The sequence below is a fragment of the Henckelia pumila genome, chromosome 2 (assembly GCF_033568475.1).
Source record: "Henckelia pumila isolate YLH828 chromosome 2, ASM3356847v2, whole genome shotgun sequence".
NCBI lineage: Eukaryota > Viridiplantae > Streptophyta > Magnoliopsida > Lamiales > Gesneriaceae > Henckelia > Henckelia pumila.
In genome coordinates this window covers 123,995,892-124,023,450 of record NC_133121.1, presented here as the reverse complement: position 1 = coordinate 124,023,450, position 27,559 = coordinate 123,995,892, and the positions used below count along the sequence as shown (strand labels likewise).

Genomic DNA, 27,559 nt, shown 5'->3' with positions numbered 1-27,559 from the left:
ATTTCACTGATGTATTTATTACACACGAAAGGACGTGTCCGTTTGTGACTAGTGAAGTCAATAAAGTGATTGTGAAAATTTCTATTATATAATATGTATTATATTACATTATTAAAAATAAAAAAAAATTGGAGTGATTGTGAAAATTTATATTTTATTGATTGGATGATTTTTATTTTGGAAATGAGAAATCTCGAGGGCCTTTTTTGGATTGGTTTTGAAGTAATTTTACTATTGAGAGAACAGAGAAAATAACAAGTACAAAATAGGAAAGGGGAGTTAGTTCGATATTTGCTTCTTTTGAAATGGCGTCTTTAACGTTGAAGCTCTCTTCTTTTTTCTTATTATCAAAACCCACTTCTCCTTCACTTTCTACGGCGTCGTTTACTCCGCCTTCTTCCTTCTTCATCCCTAGCAAATTATCGATCCGCAGAGAGAAGTTAGCCGTCATCAGAGCTCAATCCGTTGATTCTTTGGGAAATGCCGATGACAATGACCTCAAGAGTTCCCCTGCTGCCGGCGACTCCAAACCTCCCAATGGAACTCTGGTAATTTCCTTTTTGATTAGAAAGTTTTGTTCTTTATCGGAAAAAAAATGTTTAATTCCCTTTGATGAATGATACTGCAGCCGAAGAGCAGGAAAGAGATTTTGTTGGAGTACGTGCAAACTGTGCAGCCCGAATTTATGGAATTATTCATCAAAAGGGCTCCTCAGCAGGTGTTTTTAACTAATGGGAAATATATATATATGTTTCGTTTTCTTTGAGCTGTGGTGTTGGGTGAATATTGGTGCCGGAAGTTTCTGGGTTCCTTATCTTTAACTGTTGGTTGAGTGTTTTAAATTCATAAAATGAGTCTCACTCAGACTTGTTTGGATAGCTGTAATTTTGTCCAGATAATTTTGAAATTTTTGTGTATTTCAGATGCTCTATTTATGTTTCAAGCATTTCTATCTGTCATTAAGAAACGCAAATCAAAATCTCGGATATTAGAGTGACTTGAAGTGCATGCCTTCAAACCCATTTTAAGATCATACCTTCAATCCAACTTCTGTCTTGAACTAGCAGCATGACTAAATAAAGATTCAGTCTTTTCTAAGTTTAAGAATGTGTGCAGTTATGCTCTATTTCAATGGTCTATGTTGGTCTTACTTTAGGTAGTTGATGCCATGCGTCAAACAGTGACGAACATGATTGGTACTCTTCCCCCACAATTTTTTGCGGTGACAGTAACCACTGTAAGTATAAAATATGTTAATCCTGAAGTTTTACTTTTGCAGTTCTGTATCGCAAAAGCTGGGAACATACCATGCAATGATAATCATTTTTTTTCGTGCAGGTCGCTGAAAATCTAGCACAGCTAATGTATAGTGTCTTGATGACTGGATATATGTTTAGGAATGCTCAATACCGGCTGGAATTGCAACAAAGCCTGGAACAAGTTGCTCTTCCTGAGCCACAAGAGAAAAAGGTGAGTTCTTTAGGTTACAACTTGAATTTTCCCAATTCCCCTTTCTTATTCGTTTCATGTAATGTTCGTGCATGAGAGGTAAAGACAGAGATTCTGTAGAGACGTGTCTTGCCATGTCTACCTAGATAAAGTGATACTGCGAATACGTGCCTTTAGCATTTAGAATTAAGAAAAAGAGAAGCTATCAATGCTTTTACACAGTAAGGAAATGCACACAGCAGGAGCAGATCTAGGAATCGCTTTCAAAAGGATGCCACTGTTGTCCTCCTAGAGAACGTCTAGGTTTAACTAGAGAAACCAAATTCTTATCAAACCCATTATTTATTTTGCTGAATAGACCCATGACCCATGTAGTCCACTGACTCAGCAGGAGTAGATATAAGAATAGCTTCCAAATGAGCACCACTGTTATCCTCGTAGAGAACATCTAGGTTTAACTATAGAAACCAAATTCTTATCAAACTCGTTAATTATTTTACTGAAATCATCTCTTCAATGTCCAGCATTATTCACACAACATGATAACCAACACAATTACACAAACAAAAAATAGTTAAACATAAAACTTGAAGATCCGTTTTCAAGATCATCAAATGATTAGGCAGGCTGGTGATCATTAACATATATAAATCTCGAGGGTCTAGAACGGTGTCGAGTACCATAAGCGTGTTTACCAATATGTGCGTTTTTTACTATTGCGTTCTAATGCTATCATGTTTGTATCTGTTACCTCGCCAACATAACAAAAATGTAGTCAGATTTTTGACTTTGCTCTTTGAGGTTTAGGATGTGCCAGATTATGCCCCAGGTACGCAGAAAAAAGTGACTGGTGAAGTTATAAGGTGGAACAAAATCTCAGGTCCAGAAAAGATTGATGCAGTAAAATACATCGAACTACTTGAAGCGGAAATTGAGGAACTAAATCGACAAGTGGCTCAAAAATCTACAAATGAGCAAAATGAACTGATGGAATATCTAAAATCTCTCGAGCCTCAAAATCTCAAGGTCAGAAATCTGTCTGCACTTGGTGCATGGAAGCAAATAAATTATTCTAAAAACTCATTATGGCCCATAGACACCATAATGAACAGATAAATAAACAAGTCAATACTTACGAAATAAGAATTATTCAGGAGCTGACCAGTACTGCGGGAGAGGATGCTGTGCTGGCGATGAACACATTTGTAAGACGATTATTGGCTGTCTCGGATCCGAGTCAAATGAAGGTAAATTTACTAGCTTCTGCTGATGCTTGTACTCTTTGGTAGCAATACACTTTAGATTATCAAATCCTGTCATCGTTTTTTTTTTTATTTGAAGAATTTTTGTCGGGCATATTGTTGCAGCTGTTGTGTGTTAGAACTGGACAAGATGCTAATGATAAGTGAAGGCTGATATTAAAAATGAAGTCCTGTTAGTGTGTGTGGCTTTGCTTTTCACATTTGCTAAGTTACATCAGCATTCTGTGTTTACTAAGTTGATCTCTACCGCTAGTCTAATTGTAGGCATGGGTTCAAGTTGTTTTCTCTTTTTATACCTACTTAATAATTCCATCCAAGAATTTTGTGTTTGGTTACTACAGACTAGTGTGACAGAGACGAGTGCTCCAGAACTCGCCAAGCTGCTTTACTGGCTCATGGTGGTTGGTTATGGTATCAGGAATATTGAAGTCCGTTTTGACATGGAACGGGTTCTTGGTGCTCCACCAAAACTCGCGGAGCTCCCCCCAGGTGAAAACATCTAATGGTCAGTTTGAAGTTCTTGACATGCTAGGAGTAGCAGATCACATCTGTGCAACTGCAAGTGGAATGAAAAACTCTGATTTTTCATCGAAGAATGATAGAAAATTGACCACTATAAGGTAAAGCATCAAGCATGCCTTCCGTTTGTGATTGAAAGTGGCATCACAAGCACGATAGGAATTCAATAAGGATTTTCACCATTCCATCGTCATACTTGTAACTCAATTGAATTCCCACGTCTCTAAAATTTCTGCATCACACGAGTTTTCACACGGCTCTATACTCGAGTCATATAAATTAGATTAATTAACTTGATTTCTTAGATGTGTTTTGTCATATATTAGTGTAATATATACATCGTTATGAAAAAAAATCAGCTGAGAACATATTTGTTTTCTGTAAGAAGATGAAAACAATTGGTTAATTTTTGTCCTTGCTCACGGGATCCAGGTAGATACGGTGAGCCAAGCCGTAGCACAAAATATCGAAAGCAGACACTGATACTAAATGAAAAAAATAATGTAAAGATTCTTAGTGTACAATCAAAAATTTTGCTTCCCTTGTGAGCTCTGTCAAAAGGTAGCGAGCAAACATAAGTGATCAAATCGGAACCAGAGCTTCATTCCCAGTTGACAGTAATTTGCAGTTTCAAGCATCTTGTAGCGGGTACCATTGTTGGGACCACTTTGGATACGTTCGTTTAAACAAACTCATGCAAACGGTGTCATGCTGTTGAAGAACCCCATTTAATATGCATTTCATTGCACCTGAAGGAGAAAACGAAACAATAGAAAAACCAATCATGCGATCGAAAATACAATCATGCCATCAATCCAGACAAATGGAACATGTTTCGCCAGTCCACTTTTGCATAGCAAAAATTAACAAAAGTTGTAGAAAAGAGAATTGATTGTGTTTGGATAATGTGTTTCTTAGTTATGCGCAGGTGAGGGAAAACGAGGAAAATAGAGGAAAATAGGTGCCACAAAGTCACACCTTCATTTTGTATAGGAAACAAAGCAAAAAAAAAAAATTCATCATATGATGGAAAATGCAGGCCTCTACTATCCATCAGAAAATTCTTTTAACGGGTAAAAAGAATTTGCATATGCGCACACCAGTAAATAAGCTCAATTTTAAACTCTCGGTAACATTTTCCACATAAGTAAACCTTCTCACAAATTTCAATAGGGTGAGGAAATACCATGTGTGCCTACAGGTTCCTTGATGCGACCGCGACGACCACATTTTGTCCAAACTTCAACAGGCTGCAACCAACAGAGGACCAGTGAACAAAGAAACCACTACACAAATAAATTTCGAATGACTTTAAACTTCATTGGTCAATTAAATTTCACAGATTTCCTAACCTTGAACCATCTCACATCCTCAGGGTTATGAAACATATATCTCACAGTTGCTTTTGATTTCGAAACACGTTGTGGATAACTGCATAAGATGCATCCTGCTGAATTATTTATCCAATTTTGAAGTGTAAATTGAATGCAAAACCATGTTATCAATTCCAAAATCGACACAAACTAATTATTCATAAACGAGTTGCATTATGAACAAGTTTCCTAATCATCAAAATATTAAGCTAAGAACGATCACATTTGTCTAAGGCATACACAAGAAGAAGCCGATATCTGTCATACCCAGTTAAAATAATTTTCTTCAGAACAATCCTGTCAGGGTCTACACCTCTCAATGAACCAACAGCAGCAATGGTTAGAGTGGCATCTTCTCCATGGCTCTTGAAGGCTATTAAGGGAAGTGATGAAAAAGAAATCGGAGAATAGATTGAAGCTACGGAAAACCGCCCTGCATGAAGAAACCTCTCCATTTTGTGCTTGTTAGCATTGATACTGTCCGAGGAGTAAATAGGTCTGCAGTACCCAATTTAGAATGAGATAAGCATTGGTAGATAAGACAATAGAATCATACTTTTATGTCTTCTAAAGCAACTTAACTAACATAACATAAATTACCGAGATATAAACTGGCGGAAGCCAACATGAAACAGGAGTTCTTCTTTTGCTTTAATAGGAGCAGTATACGTGTCATGCTTCCGAATGCTAGAATACAATAAAATTAAAAATTGTCAAAAAAAATGCATTTATAAAGTAATTGATGCGACAAGAAATCAGATAAAAAGCACCTGAAATGGAGGACAGAGATTTTAGACTCGTGCTGCAGAAGACCAGAACATATTACTGGCATGGTCTTCACCAATTTGCACAGCGTTGATCCAACGTTAACTGAAACTTCCTTGATATAAACTCTTATATACGAGCCAACTGGTACAGAGTCAGTTGTGTCTTGTTCCATACCAAGACTTTTTGCAAGTACATGCTTTTGCGTTCTTGAAAAGTTATCAAACGCAAAAATTCTGGAATACTCAGGTGGCAAAGATTCCTACAAAGTAATAAAAGTCCTCAGAACATTGCCGACAAAGTTCCAGGACAGTTCAATTAATTTTACCGAACATACTTTGGGGTCCCATGAAGAGGTTCTGAAAGACTTGACACCTCTGTACTTGGCAAACCGTTTTCGAGCTGGGACATCTAATGGAGTATCCACTTCGTCAGGAAACTCTGTATTGCAACGGGTAGACACAATTAGCAACCGGATGAGAATTAGATGGGTTTCAGTAAACACGAACTAGAGAAGAAAGTCAAATACAATGGCAATAAATTAAATGAATGTCATGCTCAAAGATTTTTTGTATACCAATACAAGACATATTATTCAAACATCAAACTGTGCAAGGTCTCTTCTGGGAAAAATCAAAATAAAATAGCCATACAACCCAAGACCATAGCTTATAATTCATGTAATTGACTACAGACTAAAAAGTGAAAAATTAGATAAATGTTGGAAAATAAATAAAATATTGAACAGGTTTACCTTCATCTTCAGCATGTGCTTCTTTGATTTTTCGAATTTGAGCCTCTATCTGCTCTTTTGTTAAATTCTCACCTTCCTGAAGAACGAAGTAACCTCATTTACACATTCAGAGGAAAAAAAATAATCAACCATTGTAGCAGACATTAAAAAAATGAGCTTCAAATTACTTTTGATTGAACAATACAACCCCACTAGAGTGAGAAAACTAATGTGTTCTGTTTAAATTATCGATTGAGACAACTGAAGTATTCATCAATAGATAATGTGCGGTATTTCTCGTGAATAAAAATAATTAAAAAAAACCACAAAAATCAACCATAGGTGGCCTGTTCCAAAGAGTGCTCTTAAAAGAACTTGTTACAGTTAAAGAAGATATGAAACTCATGCCAAGTATCACTTTGTTGTAACGCATTTGGCATATGCCTCCTGCTTATAGTGCTTGTAGAGGTTATTGACATTGGCTTCACGGCCGACAAGATCACATATTTACCATCATTGAAGAATCTAAGTCAGTTTCTTCATCATAATCTCTCAAATTCAGTGAAGGGAACTCATGCCAAGTATCACTTCATTGTAATGCATTAGGCGTATGCCTCCTGCTTATAGTGCTTTTAGAGGTTAATGACATTGGTTTTAGGGCCGATAAGATCAACTATTTACCATCATTGAAGAATCTAAGTCAGTTTCTTCATCAGAATCTCTCAAATTCAGTGAAGCCTGATCCTCGTCTAACTCAAAGCCATTCTCGACTTTCTGATCAGAAGAGCAGGCCTCGCCATCTTCCACCACCATATCATCAGCTCCATCTTCATCACTGGCTGGATAATCATCGCCATAATCATCCATAATCCATGCAGCCTGTAAATTTTTTTACAACAGTAATAGCATTTAATAACAATGCATAGGAAGTGACCTAGTGTGTTACCAATCTCCCCTTTAAAAAAATTTACATTTAAGAAAAGCGTAGATTAAACAAGGAAACAAGCATGGCCACACCTGATACTCAGATGTGCCCTTAGGAAGCCTTTTCTTTTTCACCCTTATCTCCTCTTCATACTTGTCACCTTCAGCCATTTCTGCCTCTGTTGGCCATGTCTGAATTAAGAAAATATCAACAGGTACTCGGTAGAGATAATATAAAGATGAAGGAAAGAGATACGTATCAGAAGAAAATTTAATGAATATTGGAATCGTGCTTTTCAAGTGTACAACAAGTTATCTCAGATAACTGCCGACATAGCAAACAGCTGTCACACAAGATGCATAGGTAAGAAATCATCTTATAATTTTATTGAGGACAGCATTCCATGAAATTGAAGTCAAGGTTCCTGATGTGAGGTCCAAACAGAAGCAAAAGATATAGAACAGAATCAATTATCCAGAAGCTGAAAATGCATGGAGCACCAATCACAAGATATCAACCTGTTCTCCTGCCAATAGATCTGGGATATTTTCAACAACTAAAGGTTCTTGCTTCATAGGATCAGGGGTAAGGCTCCTCACAACCTGTAATATGCAAGAAAAATAACAAAATGAATACAACTGGATACAAGTGGACAAGAGCTCAATGTCAAATTTAGTATGAAGATAAAACACCCTCCACCTGTGGAAAAAACCCAAGTTCTAATCATGACATATTAAATAACTTAACGTGCGACTAAAGATACCATAACAGTAGCATGTTACCCTACAAAATTGTTCGCTAAGTTTCTGACAGGCGACAGCCAATTCACATTGAAAATCCATAGAGTTGGTCTATCCTAGATTTGTCTTTTCTACGCTACATTCGAAAAGAACCACACTGAAACTCAAGTAAATAGAGTATAATAGCATGGATTACTCCTTCGATGACCATCCAAATCCTCCGTAAGATAAAACAGATACATAAATAACCACCAAACATGTTGACATGGAGGCGCAAAGATAAACAAATTCTATCGTATATCATGTTGTGTAACTATGGGCCTGGGCATTGATTGGACATAGTACGTCCTTTGGTTCATGGAATAGGGTCAGTTACAGCAACTGCAAGTAGTCACATCATAAATGTGATCCATCTGAATAAATCTGCATTAAAGTTTAAACTAATGGCATACCTGTACATCATTTACTCCCTCTGAATCCATTAAGTCCCCTCCTTTTTGTACATTCAGAGTACACGAATCCTTGAGAAGTTCAATTTTGTGCAACTGGAAATCCCCTGCACCAGTTACATGTACCTGATCCAGAAAAACTCAGACACTAACAGATATCATAGCAGTAAATCAACTACTGAGGCCGAGGGTGTCACCAGCTGATTTACTGATAGACCACGAGCACGAAGATAACCCGTAAGGACAATGATACAATGTTCTGAGCTGCAATCATTGGCCACAAGGTCAACCTGAGACAATATTGAAGCTTTCGATATAAGAAAAGCAAGATTCCTTGAATCTGAGACTCTTGAGTTATGCAGCATCTAATTTCTTCCCACGAGTTAGAAGCCAATTCACATGCAATCTACTATTTTGTCAGTGATAAACTATAGGTGGCCTTGTAACTTGGCAATCTTACGTATAACTTGTTGCAACCAACCCAAGAAATTCTACAATTCTAACAGAAATGAAGAACAAGATTCAAGATGAAATATTCAAATGTAATGACACTGAAAGAAATATAATCACAGAGTTAATACTCTCTACAAGAGAACAACCCCTTCTTTCCACGTGACCCCCTTTCTACTCTCTTCTAGTATATTCTTCTTGTTGCTTATTTTAATAATGGGATTTTCATTGTTAGTAATTGGGCCCTCTGGCCTCTACTATTGGTCCCTGACATAACTCCTCACCCATGCATGCAAATTGCCATCTCCCTATACCATGATATGCCACCAATGATGTTCCAGTCCTCAATTATAGGGTCACAAAATTTTGAGATGAGTCATAAAGATTTGGAAGATTTAAAATATTTAATATCCACTTCAAAGATGACAAAGCTGGCTCTATGGATAATCTTCAAAGATATGTAACCAGTCGGGGTGGTTGTGGCAATTCTAACATGCTCACTTGAAGTCAAGCTAAAATACAAGGAAGCCCGTCCATGGGTTCTTGGTCAAAGTTTAATTGTAACTTTTATTTTTTTTATGGTTGTCTTTGCTTTATGTCATTTGATTACACAGAAGATATTGGCCTAGTACCCTTCGTCCCTTCCCTTGTAGAAGTTTATCACATTAAAATATATATCCCACAAATTGCTACCAAAAAAAAAAGCTCCCAACGCACATCACATTTAAAAACTAAGTTCAACAATTTGACACGAACACCACCTTACATTTTGTCATCAAGAATTACTCGATAGGAAATGGATTCACCCGAAACAATTATAAAGTAATAGTAATTCATTTTTTAATGTAAATTAAATAAGAGTTAAAAACAATAATCTCGATGTTAATAGAGAAAAGTAAGTCGGCTTCACCACATCCATGCATCTCAAACTCGTTAGCAGCATCACAAGGGGGGTTCAGGGGGATTTAAACAAAACTCTATTCAAGTGCAAAATATATTAAATGAAGATTAGGAAATTAAATGGGAAAACTATGATACAAGCAATTCAAGCAACTAAAAGGAACTGAAAATTCTACAAGACAGCCTAAAAGTTTGCCATAATGTACCTTTTGAGCCACAAGGTAAGGCCTTTGGTTTCGCCAATGCGGCACCTTAAGCCTTTGTTCCTTGAAAAGTGAGAGGATCTATGACCACAAACGAAGTAAAGAGTACAAGTATCAGTGAGGAGCCAAGAAAAACTGAGGATTGTCGGACAGCTTTAGTTGCCTCAGTTTGGTAATGACATTGCGATGAAAAAGGGTAATTAGTTAACGATTTACAGACCTTATGCAATTCATCCCTTTTATCTGCGGAATAAAACTTGCAATCTTCTGGAAACTCAGAAGCAAGCTCAGACATGCACATCTTCTTCAGCTCATTTTTCCCTTTCAAGTCATCAGGAAGATCCTACAGACACCTCTGAGGTTTCAACACATAATTTCCTTCCAATATTCTACAACTAACAGTATGAGCGGCTGGGCATAGAGAGATGACAATGGAAAAAATCATATACCCGAATTAGCACCATGGTGCTTGGGAGACCAAGTGTTCTGAATGCAGAGAGACATTGAGATACAAATGGATCAATTAAAAAACCAGAGTCACTCTCTTCAGAAAATGCATTCGCGGATGCTACAAATGCAATCAAATCAGCAATCTACGAAAAAAACGTGTCAGCATAAAAAGTACAGATAATTCGATAGTAACAAGTATTAGATCTGCAAATTAAAAAATGAACCAGTAATTACCTTGGCCATTTCCATACATGCTAGCAAATCACCATGAGGTGCTTTCAAGACCTAATGCAAACACATGAAGTTAATGCCCTTCAACTTGCACATTAACATTATCGATTTTCAAACAACATTACCAAGGAAATTATTTGTTATTCTTCATCACAGTTCACATATTTCCTAGTAACGAACAGGCACAAGCTCCGAACTTAAATTGGTACTTAAGTTAATAAATATTCTATCCTTGGTGAATTTGATGGAAATAAAAGTCCAAAATTTAAGCCATAACCCCTCTGAAGCTCTCGATTAAAAAACCGAACCCCCACAAAATTACATATTTCTAGCACAAAAGCAACCACGAAAAGGTAAACAGTAAACTATTAAGCTACCATACACATTAATATTATAGAAGAAAGTGGGCTGTCTATAAAATCCATCCTTGACATACACACGAAAGTTTGGGGATATAGACCATATTGCGAACATACTGTGGCTCTCATCTTGTAATCAGGTGATGCAACAGCAGGAAATTTTGCTCCATTTCTCTCTCCAGACAACAGAGCTAAGATGTCTTCTTCAAGTGAATTCAAGTTCACTGAGGCCGAAAGGCCAAATAACACCTAAGATACATACACAACATCGCAACGTACTTAAAAATAAAATAAAATAATTACTCAAACAAGCAGAAACTTTATCGGTGTAGTTGCTTAAAAGGAGTGCATACAACAACGCGAGGAGGGCTCATGTTTCCTGACAATGCCCTCTTCTCTTTCAATACCGCGGCCCTCTTCTGTTCCCTTATCTGCAGAGGCATGTTTGTTAACTAGAATTCAGTGGAACGATTCAGTACATTTCAACAACTAACGCTACTTGACTCGATTTACCAGTAATTTGTGATATAAACCAGTGCACTTACACCTATGGACATAGAAAATCTAGTAAAAAGAATGCAGTAATCTACATAAATGTAAATGATACCATCTTGTTGCGCTGAAGTCGAGCAGCTTTCGCTCCTTTGACAACATTAAGCTCGGGTTTTGACTTGTTGATTTTATCTGACAGAAACAGAACAAAAAAAACATCGAAATTGAGACTATTTGTGATAGATAAAAACAATTCGAAAATCAACATCTTCACCTTTTGAAGAAACTTTGTGAACATTCCGTGAAGATTTAGAAGCAAATCGGGATTTATGATGTTTGTTTAATTGAACTCTAGAACCTCCCATTCTGGGGAAATTTGTCACACGGACAAAACCCTAAACCCTGATCCCTTTTCTTTCTTTTTTTTTTCTTGCCAGAAATTTTTATTACTGCAATATAAGAGAGAGAGGAAGTGAATGGTGTGTTCTGAGCTGAGCATGAAGCATCATACGTTTCGTCCTTCGCTTTTATTTCTCGGTAACCTATAAAACTTAAGTCTGGTTTGGGCCCAAATGTTGGGCCAAGTACTGTTTAATATTTCTTTTACCGAAACCGGGTGGAAGTGGGGTTTATAAATTTATAATCCCAAAAACACAAATGTAGTGATAAATAATAGTGTCTGTTTGGTACATACTTCGAAAACAAAAATAATAATATGTTGAAAATTTAACCAAGGGCATTAAACTATTTTGACTTCTAAATATAAAACAATTTTAAAATATATATATATATATCTATATCTATATCTATATTATATATAAAAGTGGAGTTTCTACTATATATAGTAAAATCCCGCTAAAAAACTTAAGTTAAAAATGATAATAATTTATATTTACATAATTTGATTCAATGTATACTAAACATATGAAATTTTTTTAATTTACTATATATACATAACACATTTAATTTGTACACTAAAAAAATTTCAAATTTTGAAACGTTATTGAATAAGATTTTCATAATTTAATTAAATGTATGCTAATAAAAATATATAATAACTAATTTCACATATATATAATAATATCAATTTTTAGTTCAAAATTTGATTCTTTGTCATCACTTTATTTAATTACAATTAATTTTTAAAATTCATATACATTTGAAAATATTATATAAAATTCTTCATACATAATATATATATATATATATATATATATATATATATATATATATATATAGCAATGTACCAATATTATCAGTTTTAAATTTATTCATATCACAAATTCGAATTTGATAATATATATATTTATCTAATATTATTTTTATGACAATACATTTTATTTTATTATGAAAGCTCACGTAAGAGATTATAAATTCTAAAACTTCACAAGCATATAACATTTTCATGCATGACTAAAATTAAAATATTAATTAATAATTAATAACATTGAAAACACCATATAAATGTAAAAAAAATATTATACGTGATAATTTGCAAACCAATTAGGCAAGAAAAATATTAATAAAAAATAATAACATTGAAAACACCATATAAATATTAAAAAATTTATACGTGATAATATGCAAACCAATTTGGCAAAAAATCTGACATAACCTTTGTTTTCTAAATTAACCCATCAATAAAGATTCCAAAAATCAATCTACATAAATTTTTAATTTAATTTTAAATTCAACATTTATTCACATTTTAGTTTCAATCAAAATCAAATACCGGCAAATCTGACACATTCTATAATTAGATTAAAGAAACAAGTAATTTGAAATATGTTTTGAAGCAATTAAAAATTTCATATCAAATAAAAATTCAACAAATCAATCAATATAATTCCTAAATATAGAGCATATTTTAAATTAAATCACTCATCTCAAATTCAAATACGGACAAATAAATATAACACATTCCATAATATATTAAAGAAACATGTAATTTGAAAATTCATACTAAAATTGTAACATACTAAAATCAATCAAATTTTAGAATATATTTGCTTTCTTAATGTACGGTATCAATTAAAGATTCAATCAATCAACAAAATCCCTAAAATATGGAGCATATTAAATCAAACCATTCCTCCATCTTCCAGAGAAATTCGCAAACCCAATCTCATAGCCGAGGAATTGAAAACTCTATCTCAAATCTAAACATATATTTACAAAATCAATTACCACGTACTCACATAAAAGAAAATTTCAAGATCGACCCCAATGTTGCGACAGTGAAAGTGCAAGTATTCTAACATAACAAATACTGTAGAATTTCAAATGCACCAAACAACAATGAAGCGACCGAAAAAATCTACAGTTATAAGCCCCAAAAAACAGAAAAAAATATCATTCAAACAAAGGGTAATTCTTTAACTTATACTTTTGATTTAACTTTTGTGATTGAGTTGATAGCTATGCATACCTTATAATGTATCTTTGAAATAAATTATTTGAAAATTGTCTTTACCATTTTTATTTACCTGTAATTCTGTAATTTAACCCCTTTTGGTGGTATGCATCTGAAATTGATATAGATATATAAGCATTTGCTTAAGATGATATTTCGATTGTTATCAATAAATTTCAAATAAAAATGTATTATCTACTATAGACAACTTAACTCTGAGAAGATATCATAAGTAATTCATACTATATTGATAATATGCAAATAAACAAACATTGTTGAATAAATATTATACTTGTGTAGATTATGGTAAGTTAAAATTTCAATGTAGAAGGATATTAAAATAACATATGATTTTAAGTACATGCATATATCGAATTCATCTATTAGTCATCCACATAATAATTACCCAAAATCATTTATAATTACATGCAACATTTCAAAGTGTTTATACGTTATTTAAATCTGGATTTAACATACATATCAGGATTTAAATAACATTAGGAATTATTAACAGGAAATTATTTGTTTTACGGAAAAATTTAAGAGTGAAACTTATTTTTGTTTCAGAATATTAAAAAATGATGGATAATCTTCCAATATCAAAATATTTTTTTTCGTTTGGAAGATTGTACAAATAAAAACGTAAATGTTGATCATACGAAATGATCTATGAAATATGTTCAGAGAATATGTTCATCGGTAGAAACATGGAATTTGTTTCAAAATACCAAAAAATTATAATCCGAGATGAAATAGATTTTATATCACGGATCTTTAAGAATATTTAGTCATCTAAAATTTAATTTTTTATTTCAGAACAACGAAACAGATTTGTACCAGCGAATATACATAGATTATTCTCTTGGTTTAACTTGAAGGTTGAAACTCCGGTTATGTTGCTACGGAACATAGATCATTCTCTTGGTTTATGCAATGACACTATATTGATATTGACGAGGCTCGGAAACCAATGTTTGGAAGGACAAATTCTGAATGGAAATAATGTGGGTCACAAATTTCTTATTACAAGAATGTCTTTGACGCATTATGATCCAAGACTTTCTTTTAAATTTCAAAGAAGACAGTATCTTTTTATTGTATCATATGCAATGACAATCAACAAAAGTCAGAGTCAATCATTGTCTCATATAGGAATTTTTTTAAAAATCTCGTGTTTAGTCATGATCAGTTGTATGTCGCTATCTAGAGTTATCAATTCTAAGAGTCTCAAAATCTTGATATGTGATGGTAAGAATAACCATAAAAATTCAACAACAAATGTTGTTTTTAAGAAAGTTTTCCAAAATTTATAAGATAATTTGTTTGTTTTCTAATTGTATGATATATAATCCCTTTAGCTAATTTGAATTTTAACTATTTGTTCAAATGTTCATTTTTACTATTTTTTTAATCATTAATTGTATAAAATAACATCACGTACAACACACACGACATCTGTTTTATTTAAAGATTGTGTTTTATAGTTTTTAAATGTTTTTCACGTTATTCTTATCAGTCATTGTAAAATTAAAGTTGTTTATATTTTAATTTAAGACTCGAAAATTTTCACATCATTCACCAATTTAATTATACTACATGCGAGATATAATTCGTGCATCGTACGGGTGAAACACTAGTATATATAATAATTGTTTTGCCATTTCTGGAAAATTCCCGCCAAAAGTGTATTGCCAAAAACGGAAATAAAAATTTCCATACTTAAATTTCAATATTAAATTAATTAAAAATTAAATAATCTTTGAATTTTTTATATACATATATATAAATTAAGACTTCCATAATCTTTGCATCTTTTATATACATATACATATATTTACAATATTTGTTTTCCAAACAAATTTGAAAATCATGAATTATTTAAAAATAAGAGAAAATTGCAAATTTAGTCCTATTTGTTTGTCATTTTGCGATTTTGGTCCTCTATGTTTTCATATTTCAGTTTCAGTCCTGCAAGTTTTGATTTTTGGCAATTTTGGTCCTTTTTATTCGAAAATGCTTACGTGGTACTGTACACGTCAGCACTGAATTGGTGCCACATCAGCGCCACGTCAGAAAAAGGACTAAAATTGCAAAAAAAAATAAAGATACCGGACTAAAACTGAAATCTGAAAATATAAAGGACTGAAATCGCAAAGTGACAAACATATAGGACCAAAAAAGCAATTTTCCCTAAAAATAATTCCAAAGATACAAAAATTTTAATATAAATATAAACATATATATATATATATATAAACATATAAAATCATTCCGTTTTATATATCAATATTTAATTACGTAGAAATATTTACATATATTTATATACAAATATATAATTCCATAGTCTTTATGTATATTTACATAATCTTTGTCTATATATATAATTTGTAAATAAAATAAAAACTATATAAAAATCACTAATTATTTTTCAGCCCGTAAAAAATAGAAAACATTTCAAATTTTAATTATGAAATTAACAATATTAATATAATTAAACATTTCATAATATTTGCCTATATATATATATATCCAATTAAAATTACACAACATTATTTACATTATTCCCTAATTTCATTCTTTTGATAATATTTGCTTTTAAAAAATTGTAAAAATCATAAATAAATATTTAAAATAAAATCCAACCTAAGAATAGAAAATGAAAATTTTCAGAACAGAAACAGAAAAAATAGTTTTAAAAAATCATAATTTTTCAAATTATTAAATCAATTATTCTATATTTGGCATATTTTGATTGTGGAGGATTTTCAAAAAATTTAAATTCCAGACTTAATCACAATATTACGTAATAAAAAATTGCATAATATTTGCATTTTTAATTTTGTATAAAAAAACTATACAAAATCACAACTGTAATTAAAACTATAAAAAATCACTATATATTATTGCGAGTTAGAATCCTACAAAATCATTACCTTAATTAAAAATATAAAAAATCACTACTAACTTCTAGGCCCTTCTTAAATACAACAAAAAAATAATTCCAAAGATTTGAAAATTTTAATATACATATATATATATTGTTAGGATCGAAATAAGTGTAGAGGGGGGGTGAATACACTATTTAAAAATTTAAAAGGTTCTTCGATCTGATTTGTAAGAATCAGACATAAGTTTTTGTTGCTTAAAAATTTTGATCTGCTTGAAAGATCTGAGCAAGTCAGGCGGAAGTAATCTTACTCACAGATTGAATGCTTAATAAACCTAATGCAGATGAGATGAAATAAGTGCATTAAAGAGATAGGGTTGTTTCTGGATGTTCGGAGATGAATTCTCCTACGTCACCCCTTCTTCTGTTTTCAGGATAATTCCACTAGAAGACTTTGACTTATACAATCCCTTTGTACAAATCCAATACAATCAATTATTTGATAGGAACTCCTAGCAAAACTCTAACTCGAAGCAGAACAACTTTTCTACTTAGAGTTTACAAAGTGAAGCAACAAAGTATGCTTCGGTGGTTTGATCTGGAAAGCTGTATCTTTGATCTGGATCGATTTGGAGTGTTTCTTTGAGATTGATCGATCTGTAATGTTCTAACTTAGAATATCGAGACTTTGATCTGATAAAGTGTGTATCTGAGTTAGTGTATTGAGTGAAGGCTTTTTCAACTTTGATTTTGATTTCTTGTGATTTTTCACTCTTGGTCTCGTGCCTTGAATCTTCGAAATGCTTGATAATTTATAGTCTTCAAAAGTAGACAGTGAGCCGCCAACAATTTCTAATTTTGGGCCACAAGCATATCTTAATAAATAGCTCACAAATCTTGACTTTTAAAAACGTAGGCCGATCAACGTTCAAAATCTTATTGAATGATTTTGTCGTTTTCTTCAAATACAGCAACGGTTATGTTCCGGATGAGGCTTCGATCTGGTTGTTGATTATCTGTTCTTGTTTCGATCGATCCAGTGTAATAAGATCTATGGAGTTTGATCTGTATTTTTGTCACGGGACTTTGATCTGGCAACTTTCGTAGATTGAAATCTTTAACCTTTAATCTTTGACAAGTCTGATTAATTTATTTACTTGGTTTTGTTTTGAATTATTATCACCGAAACTTTAGAGTTTGATCTCCAGCAATTTTCCCTTTTTTGATGATGTCAAAACCAAGTTAATATCCGGATAAAAAATATGATGAAGACGATAGATCGTAAAACTTTTCCAAAAGTTTCTGTCATAGATCAAATAGTAATTTTAGACAAAATAAATGTCAAAAATTAATTTCTCAGAAGATTCCTTGACTTGATCTGCTTGATCTGCTTGACTTTGCTTTTCTTCTGATCTGGAAATTTTTACTTCTTTCCCTATTGCCTTTGGCTCTTGACAAGGTAATATTTTCCCCCTTTTTGGCATCACCACCCTCAGATAAAAGGTCGAGAATAACCGTGAGTTGGGTACCAAATGTGTCATGAATCTGCTTGTTGTGAGCTTCAGTGGAGGCAGTAAAGCTTTCAAGATTTCCAAGAATTTTGATATATTCGGCGATTTGTTGCTTTCGACTGTTCAAGACAGATTCACTGATGTTATTCACCATTGTCAGCACATGTGACTTGAAATCACGAAGCTCCGTAGAAGTTTGCATCTGATTAACATGCAATTCACCGACTATAGTAGAGAGCTGAGTGAGTGAATTAGTCAAGTGTTGATCTGACATCAGTCGGATGAGAGAAAGAAGGCTCAGTGGCGTCAAAAGAAGTAGAAGCACAAATTTGAATCAGTGGAGCAGAGACAACAGGAGGTGTAAGAGCAATATCCTTCATAAGCTTGAATGATTCATCTGGATCTGTGATGGAGATCTCTGAGAGAGATGTAGATGGAAGATCCAACTTATCTTTGAACATAATGGTAATAGGCCTGAATATAGTATGAATAAGATCAGTTCTAAATATCTCAAAGATAGGAGGCAGATCCATTACCAATTGTTCAGAAAATTCTATCTTCAGAGAATCGTCAGACAAGAGATAACTTTGTTCTTCCATTGGAACAAATGGTACCATTGTTGTGTGCGGATCAATAGGATAGGTCTTTGTTCGTTCTGGAGAGTCCATGATTATCTCGGCAATAAGGGAATCATCCGAAACAGAGGTATCAAATTGAAATTCATCTGCAACTTGTTCTGCAACAGAGATAATGGTTTCAACTAGTAGAGTGTTGAGAACCGTAGATGCAGCCAGTGGTACTTCTATATCACTCACAATGGTTGAAAAATCAGGAGGGACAGAAGAGTCAGGCTGTTCTGTATTGACAAATTGATCACTTGACGCATCTTCAAAGGGAGGAGGAATCAGTGGTTCCTTGGATTGAAGTTCCTGGGAAGACTGATCTGTGGGAACAACATAAATGATCAATGACTCTTCTGGAACAGAAGTATCCTTAGCTGATGAAATGTTTGGATTGATTGGTTCGACAGAGAGAATAAGTTCATCTATCAGTGATTGTTCATCTGTATCAGACGGAGGAGACAAAGATGAAGGTTGAACTCTGACTGGTGCTTCGGATGGAAATTCTTGTCTCGTAAGTTGAGCATTTGTTGTCATCAGATTAGCATCGTCTGTTGGAAAACTGGCGGTCAGATCAATCACGATTGATACCCGGTGCAGCGGAAGTTTAAAAATTTTGTTATGGAACAATTCCATAGTGTGGGTATCAACCGTTCAACGATTAAATTATTGTGTGTGTAAAATTTAAATAACAATTAAATAAATTTTACCTCAAATCTCGCAACGAGATTAATGGACACCAACAGAACAATTCTGCTCTTGTTGTCTCTCCCTGGAACCGATGAACGCCTTCAATCAGGTCCACGAACAGAGGTTTAATCCCTCTGATAGATTGCACTAGAAAATCTATCAGAAGTTTTCTGCGAAGAGAATACACGAATTTGATTCGTTATTCCTTACTGTGATTCAAAATCACAGACCGGAATTTCTCTGTGACAGAGCAAGGGGGCGGCCGAAATATTATTTGAGAGAGCTAGGGTTTTTCGATTTTTGCTCTCAAAAATTATGACCTGTTGTGTGTAATTTCTGTACTGAAATAACTTATTTATAATGCAGGCCACTAACACCTTAGGGCCCATTAATCATAAGCTGGGGCCTGACAAGCAAAGCCCGCTCGTTCAGAAATTAATATAAAATTCATCGTGACTCCGATTGATGAAACGATTTCACCAATGTGCACAGAAACCATTTCTGCACGTTTTAAAGTCAAAATAAATTTTCCTGAATCCGAATTCAGTGGTTTCCAAAAATGTCCATCCCTATGTCATTTTAGGAAATCCTACTCCCTTACTCTTAATTAAGAAGTCCAACTCCTTAGTTCATTAAATTTAACTCTTTAAATTTAACTATCTCAACGGGGATTAAAACTCCATTACACTGTGTGACCCTCAATGGTTCAGGGATACAGCTAGCCGTGGGCTCACAACTCCTTGTGACTCGGAACAACACTTTCCGACTTGCCCAACGAATCATGGTAAAGCGCCTAGCAACATCGCCCCATGATTCCCTAGGTATCACTGATAGTGCCTACAAGAACCAGTAGATTTTGGTTAGCGTACAGTACGGTCCCTTCATCCATATATCCCGATCGAATCAACAACCATTGGTATATCGAGAGTCGCTCAAGATTCGATAACTATGCAATACATCTTGAAGATCAAATTAGTGACATCGCATGTGCTACTAAGAAACCATTTCTTAAATCACATCAAGTACTCTGGCCAGAGATTTGTCACACTAATATCTCCTCAGATCGCATAGGATATCCACACTCGCAAGTATGTGGTGAATCCTTGACAACAATGCATTGACTCCTATATGTGTCGTAACTGTACCCAATCTCGACACCTGATGACCCCCTCAGAGTCGGTAAACGAGTCAAAGCACAGTACTAGCATATAGAGTCTCCATGATGTTTCAAGTCGTAAGGACTAATGGTGTACAACCAAAACCGCGGACTTTATCCACTCGATAAGTGATAACCACTTGGAAAGTCCGGATAGGGTAGTTCGATTATTCATCCTATGAATATCCATTTGCATGCTTCGAACATCTCCATGTTCCCTACCAATGAAACGTGGTACTCCGCATCGCAAATGCTAGTCTCAAACTCGAGCGATCCTTATCCTTATTATCGGACGGCTCAATCGACTAGGAACGGTTTTAGAACATACAGTGACTATAAGATGTATTTCATGATAGACATCTCCATGTTCTACCACATCTTACATACACTATAGTATATTCAAGGTCTTTATCAAAACAACAATAGTATATCACAATATAACAATATGAAGTAATATAAAGTCATTGCCATAAAAGTGTAAATAATATTAAACAAAAGATTGTTTATACAAAGAGTCAACAAAGCCCATAGCCACACAGTTGGCTCACTGGGCACCCACTCTTACAATCTCCCACTTGCCCTATAGCCAACTAGTCATACTACGTAGACCCATTGCTTCGCGATGTTTGTCAAACAATGGTCCTGGCAAGGGCTTAGTAAGCGGATCAGCGATATTGTCTGCAGAGGCCACTCGTTCGACACTGATGTCTCCTCTTTCCACAATCTCCCGGATTATGTGGTATTTCCTCAGTACGTGTTTGGATCTTTGATGAGACCTTGGTTCCTTTGCTTGAGCAACGGCACCCGTGTTGTCGCAGTACACCGGGACTGGACCAACAAATTCAGGAATGACGCCCAACTCTTGGACGAAATTCCTCATCCAAACGGCCTCTTTAGCAGCAGCTGATGCTGCAATGTATTCAGCCTCAGTGGTGGAATCCGCTGTGGTGTCCTGCTTGGAACTCTTCCAAGAGACAGCACCGCCATTGAGCATGAACACAAATCCAGAGGTTGACTTCGAGTCATCCACATCACTTTGGAAGCTAGAGTCGGTATAGCCTTCCAGTTTGAGTTCTCGTCCTCCATAAACCATGAACATATTCTTAGTCCTTCGCAAGTACTTAAGAATGTCCTTCACGGCTTTCCAATGCATCTGACCAGGATTAGACTGATATCTGCTCGTGACACTCAGAGCAAATGCTACATCCGGTCTGGTAGATATCATCCCATACATGATACTACCTATAGCTGACGCATATGGTACATGTGTCATATTCTCTATCTCTTCATCAGTCTTGGGACACATAGACTTGGATAGAGAAACTCCATGACACATGGGTAGATGTCCTCTTTTGGACCCATCCATTGAAAACCGTTTCAATATGGTATCGATGTAGGTTGATTGAGTGAGTCCTATCATTCTCTTAGACCTATCTCTATAGATCTGTATCCCAAGAATGTAGGATGCCTCTCCCAAATCCTTCATCGAAAATCTACCTGATAACCATATCTTTGTTGACTGCAACATCCCTACGTCATTCCCAATGAGTAGGATGTCATCAACATAAAGTACTAAGAATGTCACCGCATCCTTAACTACTTTCTTGTACACGCATGGTTCCTCCGGGTTCTTGATGAAACCAAAATCTTTTATTGTTTCATCAAATTTCTGGTTCCAACTTCTTGATGCTTGTTTTAGACCATAAATTGATCTCTGAAGCTTGCATACCTTATGCTCGCTTCCCATGGATGTGAACCCCTCTGGCTGCTTCATATAGATTTCTTCCTTAATGTCTCCATTAAGAAAAGCAGTCTTCACATCCATTTGCCATATCTCATAGTCATACCATGCAGCTATGGCAATCAGGATTCTTATGGACTTGAACATTGCAACTGGTGAAAAGGTTTCATCATAGTCAACTCCTTGCCTTTGAGTATAACCTTTAGCCACCAATCGCGCCTTGTAGGTCAATACCTTACCATCAGGCCCAAGCTTTCTTTTGTAGATCCATTTACACCCTATCGGAACAATTCCATCGGGAGGATCTACCAAAGACCAAACTTGGTTTGTATGCATCGAATCCAATTCTGACTGCATAGCTTCAAGCCATAAATTCGAATCCGCATCAGAAATTGCTTCCTTGAAGTTTCTTGGATCACATCCAATGTCGGGTTCATCTTGATCCCCTTCAAGAAGAAGACCATATCGAATAGGAGGTCTAGAAGTCCTCTCGGATCTTCTAGGTTCAGGCGTGTCCAGCAATGGTTCCTGAGGTGTAGGATCGTTATTTTGTATTTCGGGTTCTTCTCGAACTTCTTCGAGTTCCATCATCTCGCCTTTCTTATCCAATAAGAATTCCTTCTCCAAGAAGGTGGCATTCCTAGAAACAAACACCTTTGTTTCAGCAGGATAATAGAAATAATATCCGATTGAATTCTTCGGATACCCTACAAAATAACATAAGCTGGATCGACTATCCAACTTATCTCCCACTGTCCGCTTCACGTAAGCAGGACATCCCCAAATCCTCAAGTACGAATACTTAGGAGCTTTGCCATTCCATAACTCGTATGGTGTTTTGTCCACTGCTTTAGTGTGGACGTTGTTCAACAACAATACCGCCGTTTCAAGCGCATAGCCCCAAAACGAAGGTGGAAGCTCAGTGAAGCTCATCATAGATCGAACCATGTCCAACAAAGTTCGATTACGACGCTCCGATACACCATTAAGCTGTGGTGTCATAGGAGGAGTCCACTGAGAGAGAATCCCATTCTCTTTCAGATAGTCCAAAAACTCGGTACTCAAGTATTCTCCACCTCGATCCGATCGAAGTGCTTTAATACTTTTACCTAGCTTGTTTTCTACTTCAGCCCTGAATTCTTTGAACTTTTCAAATGCTTCAGACTTATATTTCATTAAATATAAATACCCATACCTTGAATAATCATCAGTAAAGGTAATGAAGTAGGTGTGGCCATGTTGAGTCCCTACTCTAAATGGACCACAAACATCTGTATGGATCAAATCCAACAGATTTTGACTACGCTCAGGTTTCCCCTTAAAAGGAGATTTAGTCATTTTTCCTTTTAGGCAGGATTCACAAGTAGGTAGAGAGTTAATATCAGACATATCAAACATGCCCTCTCCCACTAGCTTGTTCATCCTCCTTGAGGAAATATGACCTAGTCTAGCGTGCCAAAGGTTTGCCGGGTTTTGACTATCGATTTTCCTTTTGTTTGTTGTCGCCGGTTTGTCAATACAATTCACTGGAACGTCTTTTAGTTTTAAATTGTATAGATCGTTTTCAAGTTGTCCATTTCCAATTAAACATTCATTCTTGTAAATATTGCAAATCCCATTCACAAAATTACAAGAATAACCATCTCTATCAAGCATAGAAATAGAAATAATGTTTTTAATTAAATCTGGCACAAATAAAACATTTCTCAACAATAATTTAAAACCATTCTGCAAAATCAAACAAACATCTCCAATGGCCGTAGCTTCAACTCTGGAACCATTCCCGAGCCTCAGCTGGGTCTCACCCATTCTAAGCCTGCGACTTCTTGTCATCACCTGCAAATCATTGCAAATGTGAGATCCACATCCGGTATCCAATACCCAAGAAGTTGTATTAAGTGACATGTTTATTTCGATATAGAACATACCCTTTGCAGTTCCTAACTGCTCAAGATACTCCTTGCAGTTGCGCTTCCAATGACCCGGCTTCTTGCAGTAATGGCAAACATCCTTGGATTTTCCATTGTTTGAAGCCTTTGTCTTTTGCTTCTTCTCGGGTTCCACTTTCTTGGGTGGGGCAGAACGTTTCTTGCCCTTCATACTTGGCCCCTTCTTAGCAGAAGATGAGGAGCCCACCAAGAAAGCTGGCTTATCCTTCTTAAGTGTGGATTCATATGTAACGAGCATATTGACCATCTCTTCAAGGGTGGCCTCTATCTTGTTCATATTAAAATTTATCACGAATCCATCAAATGAAGAAGGAAGAGATAGAAGCAGCAAGTCCACATTGAGTTCATGCTCCAACACCAAATCAAGGGTCGCTAACTTCTGTATGAGCCAAATCACTCGTACCCCATGATCACGGACCGAAGTCCCTTCACGCATGCGGCACGTCATCAACTCCTTAACAGTAGAGAACCTTTCAGCCCTCGACTGAGCCCCAAAAAGTTCCTTGAGTTGCGCGTGAATGTCAGCAGCATTCACCGTGTCCTCAAATCGCCTCTGGAGTTCATCAGACATCGAGGCTTGCATATAGCATTTGGTCTTGATGTCATGGTCACACCATGCATCAGGTTTGGCCAATTTCTCCGGACTTATGTCAGCTGGTGCTTCCTTCGGAGGTGCTTTCTCTAACACGTAGAGCATTTTCTCCGAAGTTAAGACAATCTTCAACTTCCGGAACCATTCCGTATAGTTGGCGCCAGTCAGCTTGTTTTGTTCGAGGATCGAGAATAAAGGATTTCGCGAATTCATTGTATGAAATACTGAAAAGGAAAACAGACATATATCAATGATTGTTTAACAATTTACTAAGACATAAAATAGGCGAATTTAATTTTATGAATCTCACTCCCACTATTTTAACGATTTCACCACCCTCTAGTGAAAACGGGAAACTTTTTCCTTAGTGAGAACATGGAGTCCAATTGACAAACTTATGGTCCCGAATAATATCAGCCAACCATAATTCTCAAAAGGTAGAGCCCAATTGCTTCCAAAGCAACCCCTATGTGTTTACCTCATGTCCAATAAGGGCCCAATAATATGACGCCGTTTAAAGTGACATGTCAAGATGACCCATCAATATTAAGTTGTGATGGACGGTCGCCATGTGGATCCCCCAATAATATGAGCCGATCCCATGGGAGTTCCACCCAACTTACAACATTTGTCGATCCAATGTACAGCTTTCCGACGGACGGGCCCCCCCAATAATATGAGCCGGACCGTATCCGCGGGTAGCATCACATACATTGACCGTTGATGGAAGGTAGGAACATTTAAACAATATTTAAATTTCCTTTATTTATCTTGATATAAATTTTAAATCATATTTAAAATGAGGGATTTTTAATTATAAAAATATTTGTCTCATCATATTTAATTTATTGCATGCATTGCCGGATTCACGCAATTTATGTCTAAACATGCATACAATCATAATATCACATATTATATAGGATGATCGATTCCATTTCTAATTGACCCGTGGTTGCCAATCACGGGTCTTAGTCCAATCCTAGGTAATATGCAGTATGCAAATGCAATCCTATTACATATGCTTCCAATTTACATTTCTTCAGTCTTCATTGTCTGCTGGGCCCACCATCTTCAAATCTTGATCTCCCACTAAATCTAATGTATTTACAATAAATAACAATGACAAGTAGGGGATACATTTTTAGGGGGTGGGAACGGGCTATAAACCAAGCCCACTTTTATTACATATGACATTCATATCGGGCCATAAACCAGGCCCATTAATAAAACCAACAACAATAAAGACAAAATGTAAATTCCTAACATACACCTACAAAATTGGTCATGGCAATCGATCATCCTTATCCAATAACATTTAATTCAAAATTAATTTATTGGATAACATGCTGTGGCATTTCAAATTTAAACAAGATAAAATCATATTTTATATATAAAATCACATTTCACATATAAAATCATATTTTATCTCCATATCAAATAAAATCATATTTTATCTATAAAATCCAATTTTACAAATAAAATCATATTTTACTCAATATATCATAAGATCATATCTTATCATCAATTGTACCAAAATAATTGATTTCAAAATTCAATTTACGGATAAAATATTAAAATTTTCCAAAAATTCAAATTTATCCAAAATCAATTTTAAAATTTACGGACTCGAACAATTCGATCCGAAATCTCGTGAACCAATCAAAAACAATTTTTGACCGGACCAAAAATAAAATTTTAAATATTAAAATTAATAAAAATATAATTTTTTTCCGCGGGCCGCCCGGGACACTCCCGGGCCGGCCCGCACCCGGGGCGCGGGCCGGGGGCAGCCCGGCTGCCCCCTTAGGGCAGCGCCGAGCGCTGCCCTGCGCAGCGCCCAGCGCTGCGCTGGGCAGCGCACAGCGCTGCCCTGGGCGGCGACGGTCGCCGCCTTGGGCGGCGCCGTGCGCCCCCTTTGGGCGGCGCCGTGCGCCGCCCGGGGCAGCAACAATTGCTGCCCCACCGGGCAGCGATCCAATCGCTGCCCGGGTTTTGCCCCGAAAATTTTTTTTTTTTTTATTTAAAAATATTTATTTTGTTTCAAAAACCGAGACTCAAAAATTTTGTACAATTGATTAATTTAATCGTTTGATCTGAGCAACCTGGCTCTGATACCACTGTTGGAAAACTGGCGGTCAGATCAATCACGATTGATACCCGGTGCAGCGGAAGTTTAAAAATTTTGTTATGGAACAATTCCATAGTGTGGGTATCAACCGTTCAACGATTAAATTATTGTGTGTGTAAAATTTAAATAACAATTAAATAAATTTTACCTCAAATCTCGCAACGAGATTAATGGACACCAACAGAACAATTCTGCTCTTGTTGTCTCTCCCTGGAACCGATGAACGCCTTCAATCAGGTCCACGAACAGAGGTTTAATCCCTCTGATAGATTGCACTAGAAAATCTATCAGAAGTTTTCTGCGAAGAGAATACACGAATTTGATTCGTTATTCCTTACTGTGATTCAAAATCACAGACCGGAATTTCTCTGTGACAGAGCAAGGGGGCGGCCGAAATATTATTTGAGAGAGCTAGGGTTTTTCGATTTTTGCTCTCAAAAATTATGACCTGTTGTGTGTAATTTCTGTACTGAAATAACTTATTTATAATGCAGGCCACTAACACCTTAGGGCCCATTAATCATAAGCTGGGGCCTGACAAGCAAAGCCCGCTCGTTCAGAAATTAATATAA

General features: G+C 35.6%; 2 protein-coding genes across 4 annotated transcripts; one reads left to right on the top strand and one right to left on the bottom strand.

The window, feature by feature from the left end:
* The first annotated feature begins 254 nt into the window (after positions 1 to 254).
* Positions 255 to 3,499, top strand: LOC140880631 (uncharacterized). Its single transcript, XM_073285244.1, has 7 exons — positions 255 to 548; positions 629 to 718; positions 1,157 to 1,237; positions 1,339 to 1,470; positions 2,257 to 2,475; positions 2,604 to 2,696; positions 3,053 to 3,499. Exons 1-7 carry the CDS (start codon positions 306 to 308, stop codon positions 3,212 to 3,214), a joined length of 1,020 nt encoding a protein of 339 aa, XP_073141345.1. The 5' UTR covers positions 255 to 305; the 3' UTR covers positions 3,215 to 3,499.
* Positions 3,500 to 3,587: 88 nt separating this feature from the next.
* LOC140880629 (uncharacterized) lies at positions 3,588 to 11,798 on the bottom strand. Of its 3 annotated transcripts, none has more exons than XM_073285237.1 (21): positions 11,575 to 11,798; positions 11,416 to 11,492; positions 11,162 to 11,239; positions 10,926 to 11,057; positions 10,453 to 10,503; positions 10,218 to 10,361; positions 9,989 to 10,111; positions 9,772 to 9,849; positions 8,413 to 8,505; positions 8,219 to 8,341; positions 7,545 to 7,628; positions 7,119 to 7,217; positions 6,783 to 6,980; positions 6,123 to 6,198; positions 5,706 to 5,809; positions 5,374 to 5,630; positions 5,204 to 5,290; positions 4,871 to 5,101; positions 4,583 to 4,661; positions 4,417 to 4,480; positions 3,588 to 3,979 (listed from the first exon to the last, which is right to left on the bottom strand). In XM_073285237.1, exons 1-21 carry the CDS (start codon positions 11,663 to 11,665, stop codon positions 3,861 to 3,863), a joined length of 2,388 nt encoding a protein of 795 aa, XP_073141338.1. In that variant the 5' UTR covers positions 11,666 to 11,798; the 3' UTR covers positions 3,588 to 3,860. The 3 variants fall into 3 exon arrangements, with proteins under 3 accessions (XP_073141338.1, XP_073141339.1, XP_073141340.1); XM_073285238.1 differs by having other exon boundaries at positions 8,225 to 8,341; XM_073285239.1 differs by lacking the exon at positions 11,575 to 11,798 and having other exon boundaries at positions 11,354 to 11,428.
* Positions 11,799 to 27,559: the final 15,761 nt, after the last annotated feature.